Source organism: Orycteropus afer, unplaced genomic scaffold (assembly GCF_000298275.1).
Source record: "Orycteropus afer afer isolate SDZICR_OR568_19922 unplaced genomic scaffold, OryAfe1.0 scaffold00826, whole genome shotgun sequence".
Classification (NCBI taxonomy): Eukaryota; Metazoa; Chordata; class Mammalia; order Tubulidentata; family Orycteropodidae; genus Orycteropus; species Orycteropus afer.
In genome coordinates, this window is record NW_006922413.1 from 288179 (window position 1) to 295801 (window position 7623).

The following is a 7623-nucleotide window of genomic DNA, read 5'->3' on the forward strand; positions in this document are numbered from 1 at the left end:
GCCCCGAGGAACAAAGAGCATTCCTTTTATTATTTTAAAAAGTGTTAGTATTTCTTCGTGAGACAACTTTCCCAGTCATGACTTATTAACAGGTGACCGGGCCCCGTGGAGGCCCCGCCCCCGGACCAGCCTTGCCCCCGCCCCCTCTCTCTCGCCACATTGCTCTTCTGCTCTCCTTCCCGACAGCCCTAGCGTCTGTCTAGCGCTCCCCAAGATGGCGGCTGACAGTGAGGTGAGATGTTTGTTTCCTGCTTATCCCTACCTCTGTCTCTGTGTTCTTTCCCCGGAGTCGGTACCCGGGTTCATTCTCTTTGTTTCTCTCATTCCCCTTTTCGCAGCCGGAGTCTGAGGTATTTGAGATCACGGACTTCACCACAGCCTCGGAATGGGAAAGGTGAGTCACATCACTGGGATGGGACTAGCACTCTGGGCCCCAGCGTCCCCCAGCTGCTTCCCCAATCTAGATACACCACATGTAATGCCACTTCTCCGTGAAAAGGAAGACGCTTGTAGCCTCTGGTTCTCCGCTGCTTCCCTTCTCTAACCAGCTTCAAACATCTTTTCGCGGCTCGGGTCTGTCAAGCCCCTGCCCGCCCCTGTCAGACAAACCCCTGAGACTCGGGCTTATAGAAAATGTTTTGTTTTCTCTATTCTTATAGTCTTCTCTGTTTCCTTAAACCTTTGAAACTCTGGTTGTGTCCACCCGCAAAAAACAATCACAGAGGCTATTCCTTTGTTCTTGTTCCATTTTTTAAGAAAAGTTTACTTTGTTGGCTTTAGCGTAAGCAATAAACTTGGCAGCGGCTTTTTGTCGCCGTTTACATTAGCATACCCTTTTCAGGAGGAAGCCTTTCTTCAGAGTATTGGTGGTTGTCCATCTGCAACACTCCTACCATCCCCATCCTGTCTTTTAAAATGACTTGGGGGCGAGGGGCGAGAAGCAGCATATGGCTTTGGAACGCATTATTTCAAGTTGTTATATTTCAGTGGATAAGGGCTCAGGCTTCCTGTGCCTATCATAGTCCTTGAACAGCCGTCTGGGTGAAACTGTTGTATCACTGAAATTAGTTGCAAGCCAAGTTTGTGTGTGTGCTGGGAGGAGGGGTTGAGGGCTTAGATGGAGAAGCTTTCCTGTTTGATATCACAGAAACCCTTTAGTTTTCTGGGTGTGTAATTTTGTATTTATCTTGTGGAAACATTTTATAATCTTTCTGATATGGGAGAGGAAATTTGTGGACACCGTGTCATTAGATGGCATAGGAAAATATGAAAGATCCTTGCGAGAGTAATTTGAGCTTAGTGCGCGCACCTTCTGAAGAAGCAAAGTCAGTAAAACGTAACTGCGTTGTCAGGGCTTTATTGAGCAGGTACTGTGTGTCCAGAAGTATATTAAGGGGGTAGGGAGAAACACAACTTGATCCATATATTTAAAAAGGAAAAAAGCTACAAGCAAATAGGTAAATTGTAAGCCAGGAGATACTAATTATAAAAATAGTAGATATTAGATAAGGGTGAGAGTGTATAAACTACAGTTTTTGGAGATATTTTCGTAGAAAAGATAGGCAATGAACTGGGCCTTGAAAATAAGAAGTGGTTGGTTAGACATGAGAAGGGACCAATAGGAGCAGAGAAGCCATAGAGAGAATGAACCTTTGGGATTTCATGAAGAAATACATCCTTACCGGAGTGAGGACTATCTATTGAAGGGAATTAAGAAAGTAGGTTAATAAGGAAGATGGGACCAGGATATGGGCAGCCTCCAAAGCCAAGTAAAGGCATCTAGATTTGGCTTTAGGCCCAAGCCAAATCAAACCCACTGACATCTAGTCTATTCTGACTCATAGTGAGACTTTAGGGAAGAGTAGAACTTCCCCATAGGGTTTTTGAGACTGTAAATATTTGCAGAAGCATACTGTTTCATCTTTTCTTCCATGAGTGGCTGGTGGGTTTGAACCATGGACTTTTTGGTTAGCAGCCAAATGCTTTACCAACTGTGTTCCCAGAGTGCCTTTGGCTTTAGGCCAGTCAATTTCAAACTTTAGTGTGCATTAGAATCACAGGTTGTGGGGATGGGGGGGGGGGATGCATGGCTCCCTCGAGGCTTCTAAATCAGTAGTTTTGAGGTGAGATCCCAAAATTTGCTTTCCTAACAAGTTCCCTGATGATGCTGGTGATGAGTCCTCCCTTAGAAAGATCCACTGCTTTAGATGATATTGAGAAGCCCATAATAGATTTTGGAGTGGTTAATTCATTTGATGAGAGTTGTGTCAGGAGATAAGGTAACATGAAGGCAGTAACTTACCTTGACACATATTTAGGATAGCAGTTTGGGGACTGAAGAGAAAGTGGGAGGGTAAAAGGGAAGATTGGAAGACATTTTGAAGAAAATTTAGATAGATAAGCTGGATGAGAGAGTGGGAAGAATCAAACATGGGACTGCACTTTCTTGCCTGAAAGAATGAAAATAAGTTAATGGTAAAGAGAGAAGAGTTCAGTTTTGGACCTGTTGAGCTTGAAATAATAACGTGGTGTCTTGAAATTACTTAGAAAAGTGGAGGTTTTTAATGGAAAATGGTCACTTTCCCTTAGCTAAATATTTAAATTAAATATGGAATAAATCATTTAGCTCCTCATAGAGAAATTATTATTTACACAGTTATCAAAACTGTCACAAAGTAGGAAATCTGCTTTTTGGCTTTTATGCTTGTTTCTAGAGTGAAACTAGTGTTTTACATACAGTTCATGAGAAATTTTGTTAAGACTTTGGTGTCTTTTACCTTGAATTTAATGTTTGAATGAAAATTCTCATCAGTTTGTGTAAGCCAAATGGACAGCTTATTAAGAGGGTTAATTAGAAGTCCATGTCTCTCTCTCTTTTTCATGTTGTACAACATATTTTAATAAAGTTTTTACATTTAGAGAGGCTCTAAATGAGCATAGTTATTCTTTACTAATTAAGTTATACTGTGTTTAAAGAAGACTTCAGGGGATATTTTTGGTGTAAGGTCCATAACTCTTTATCATTTATCCACTGATGTGTTTATTGAAATGCCTATGTGTCAAGAACAATCAGGACCCTAAGGATGTGGTAGTTAGTAAAAACAGAGATGGTTCCTGTACATATATTTACAGTCCAGTGGAAGAGACAGACTTGAATCAAATAATGATAAAAATGAATCTGTAATTACAAATTGAAATAAGAGCTTGGATGAGAAAGAAACTGGGTCTTATGAGAACATGTAACAAAGGATCCTAATACAGAATTAGTCAGAGGAAATGACCCTTCAACTAAGATCTGAAGAGAGAGCTTTCAGGAGAAAAGTTATTAAATTTTTCTAGTCAAATCTCAATACTTACAGAATAGAGTTCAAATTTTCTTTTTAGCTAGTAATGATAGAATTCATACAATAAGTATTTTAAGATACTCTTTTAATGTGATAGCTATATTTTTATTATAGTAATATCTCATTGTAGACTATTATTCAAAACACAGTTGAATGGATATGTCACTATAACTATTTCTAACATTAGGTTCTAACATTAAGGTAGCTTCTAATTTTTTAATCTTTATAAATGCACTGTATTTCACACGCAAATTTTTACTCACATATGGATATATTCTTAAATTTTTATTTCTCTTTTGTAAATATGTTAACTTGTTTCTTGAGTACCCATTTTCAACACTGATAATTGTCATTTGATTGAATCCCCAAAAAAAGTGAAATATTAATACCACCTTTGACAGGAGCTCTGGTAGCATAGTGCCTAAGGCATTTGACTGCTAACCAGAAGGGTGGCGGTTCAAAACCAGCAGCCACCCCTCCGAAGGAAGGTTGGGTAATTTGCTTCTGTAGTGATACTGTCTCGGAAACCCAAGGAGGGGTCTCTATGAGTCGGGTTCAATTTGACAGCAGTGAGTTGTTGGGTTTTTTTTTTTTTAATATTAATGAGGAATTATTAGAGCGTTCAGTTGAATCATAAACTCTGATTTATCATTACTGTCATTATTATAGCAGAAATACAAAAATTTATAATGTCACAGAAGGAAAAATCTAATGCCTTTGAATGTAATTTTCTAATATTCTAGCAATACTATGTATGTGTTTTAGAAGAGCAATGTTGTTAGTAGATTGCATCATGCTTATTAGATAAGAAATCAGTTTTTTAGCATAAAAACAAATCTTCTAAAAGTGTTTTATAATATATATTTACTCAAAAAGTAAATCAAACTCACTGCCATTGAATCTATTCCGTTTCATAGTGAGCCCCATTGGGTTTCCGAGGCCATAAATCTTTACAGAAGTAGATTGTTCTGTCTACCTTCCACAGAGCAGCTGGTCTGTTTGAATCACCAACCTTCTGATTAGCAGTCAGATGCCTTAGGCATTATACCACCAGAACTCCTTGTATATATTTACTACGACTACTGAAATTTGACAATTTTCTTTTAGTGATGTTGAGCACGTTACTAGTCAAAATTTAATTCTCCTTTTAATAGGTCAGCTTGATTGTTAGATTTTGGGATCAATAGTGAATAGTTTTTAAATGTTTATTATGTGTTCCTTATAGCTGATAAATCTATGTGTCATCTGTCCCTTAAAGCTTGTTTTATTTTAATGAGCAAAGTTCCTAAATAATTTTATTTGTTTGGGAATGGGGAGCAATTAGGAATTCCTAAATACGTGTAAAGGAAAAGTTGATTTGAGTAGGTCAGTTATTTTGAGGGTGGGGGAGAGATTGTCAGTTTCATAATTATCTTTAATGGTAACATTTATATTTATTTTAATCTCTCATAAACAGATTTTATTTATTTTCAATTTATATTTTATAGAAGGCGGAATGTTGAATAAACAGTGGAATTAAATCAAAATCTAAGAATTCTTGGGCTGAAGAAGATTATTATTTTTATTCCATATCCGTAACTTAGGCTAACAGTACTAACCTTACTGAACCTTCTCTGAAAATCAAAAGGTTTAAAAAAAATTCCTTTTTTTAAGAAATTATGTGACAGTACGAAAAGATGTGCTATGTTAATTATTTAGAAAGTTTTTCAACCCCCCTCTAGGTTTATTTCAAGAGTTGAAGAAGTTTTGAATGATTGGAAACTGATTGGAAACTCTTTGGGAAAGCAACTTGAAAAGGTCAGATTTATTTGCTGATGTCTCTAAATGAGTATTACCTTTGAAACTTCTGTCTTTAAGCCCTTTGCTGCCGTTAAGTTATATATAATCTGTAAATATTATTAAATGGTGTCTGGAAGTACTTGGGCTTGAATCTGTGGCAAATGATGTATGTAAGACATTTTGTGAAATGTTTTTTAAATAAAATATATATATATATATAAGTTCTGGTAGCATAGTACCTAAGGCACTTGACTGCGTCCGACTCAATGGCATATAACAACAATGTGTGTGTGTGTATAAAATATCATTCTTTGTGAGTGATTTTATTTGTCTATTTCTCTGAATGTCTGCTTTCTGACCCTTTCTCTTAGAATCTTAGAAAATCTTTTTTTCAAAGTTTTTTAGTTGTCTGAGAAATACTACATTATCACCCTCTTGGGCTGGGTATTTTGCTTAACTAATGAGGAAAAATCTTGGTCTTAAAATTGACTTGTAGCTAGCAACTGTTTTACTCTATTTTTTAAAAAAATTTTTTATTTTATGGTAACACTAATAATATTCGTCTCCCCCCAACATGAATTTGAGAATATTTACAAATAGAAAAATTACTCTTCAAAATTCAGGTAGAACTCTAGTTCTAACCCAAAGTATTAGTTGTATTCAACCACTTCCCAAATGTTTAACGAAAAATGTACACTGAGAACAAACCTAGAATTTTTGTGTTTCACTGGAGAGAACTAAGTAACATTTTGATACTAAACTTATGTAGGTGCTTAGTTTGTTAGATAAATTCCTTTGAAGTAAAATTGATTATTGTTGTTATTACAAATCTATTATTAGCTCTGCAGTTCACCTCTGTTATTTAATTTTTGATATAGTTGTACTAAATTGTACCATTTTGCTACTTGTTTTGTGTGTTTTTGTCCCCATGATTTTCTGTGCTTCATTTCTTGCCTTTTTTGTGTTAATCTAATACATGTTTAGTATTATTATTATTATTTTTTTTAATTGTGATTTGGGTGAAAATTTACAGAGCAATTTCACTTTCCATACAGCAGTTCACGTACACTTTGTCTTATGACATTGATCGCAATTTACCACAATGCAACAGCTCCCCTCCTACTTCTTCCCCATAGTTACCTCTTCCCTGTGTCCATCCCTCCATACACTCCTGCCCCCTGAGCTGTCACCCTGTGCATAAGCAGCCCTTCTCTGATTATTCTCTCCAAGGAGTGTATCTACCTCAGGTAAATGTTCAACTTATATGCCTGTCTTTCGTTTGGCTGGAAACCACAGGTGTGGGATCAATTCCAGACCTGAGGGGCAGCTAGGGACCATAGTCTTAGCGGATCCACCAGGCTCTATCAGACCAGCAAACCTAGTCCCTCCCCCTTTTTTTTCTCCAAATGATTTTAAGTTTTGTCCACATTGTTCTCTCTTTCTATCCAGGATCTCCTACATAGATCCCCTTCCAAGTAGATGACAGTGGTAGCCAGGTACCATCTAGTTCTTCTGGTCTCATAGTCATATAGGCTGCAGATCGGATGATGTACCAGTCGCTAGGATTGTTTCCATGACTTTTTGGTTTTCTTCATTCTTCTTTGCTCTGGACAAGGAGAGACCCATTGTTGCATCTAGAGGGCAGCTTGCTAGTTTTTAAGATCCCAGTAGCTACTCGCCAAAGTAGGGGGTAGAACAGTGTTTTATATAGTATGTTATGCCAATTGAGCTTGATGTCCCCTGCAACTACGGTCCCAAGCCCACAGGTTTAAATACTTGGTCCCTCTGGGTAGCTGACTGTGACGAAACAGTGACCACAACCTTGCCCCTTGTCAGCTCTACTATACACCTGGGAATTCTGATCGTTCACATAAACTTATAGGACCCTTGTCTGCCAACCCTATTGAGGTGTAGTAAATCACTTAGTGTGGCTTTTCTACCCATGAGTCTTTGTAAAGTCCAAGGTGGGATTTTCTATGAGCAGCTGAGGAGCTCCTGATTGCTGAAGCTATCCACCTGGGTTATTTCTGTTGAGCGTGGCACAATACAATGTTCTGGGAGGTTCCCACTCTCTCTCATGTGCTTAGAGTTCTGATGCTGTGATTGGCCAGTTTGAGCATTCTGCTGGGTTCAAAAGGAGGCCTCCTAGAGGCAGAACTCTCTCTGACTGCTGGTGGAGGAAGACGGGCTGCCGAAAGAGACACGCATTGCTGAGTAAGACACCGAGGGACCGGCGCTGCTGGGAAAGAGACTGTGAGAGACTGTTGGCTGAGGGACGGTGGGCTGGGAGAGAGACTGAGCATTCTTCCTGAGCTTGAATTGTAGTCTGGTGCTTCCCTAATAAACCTCATAATCTGTGAGCTCTGTGTGGCCACTGCAGCGAATTATCGAACCCAGGAGAGAGGTGGTGGGTGTTTTAGGAGGAACGGTTGGTGAAAGGGCTGGAGGGAGGCAGCATGTCTGGTCTTGTAGGAATAGGCCTTGGGTTACTGCTGGTAAT

General features: G+C 38.5%; 1 protein-coding gene across 1 annotated transcript in view; it reads left to right on the forward strand.

Annotated features, from left to right (window-relative positions):
- The first annotated feature begins 214 nt into the window (after window positions 1-214).
- RAB3GAP1 (RAB3 GTPase activating protein catalytic subunit 1) overlaps window positions 215-7623 on the forward strand; it is a 144261-nt gene continuing 136852 nt past the window's right edge. Inside the window, exons 1-3 of the mRNA XM_007957941.2 lie at window positions 215-232; window positions 339-394; window positions 5066-5141. Of these exons, the coding sequence (XP_007956132.1) occupies window positions 215-232; window positions 339-394; window positions 5066-5141 (150 nt within the window). The remainder of the gene's footprint in view (window positions 233-338; window positions 395-5065; window positions 5142-7623) is intronic.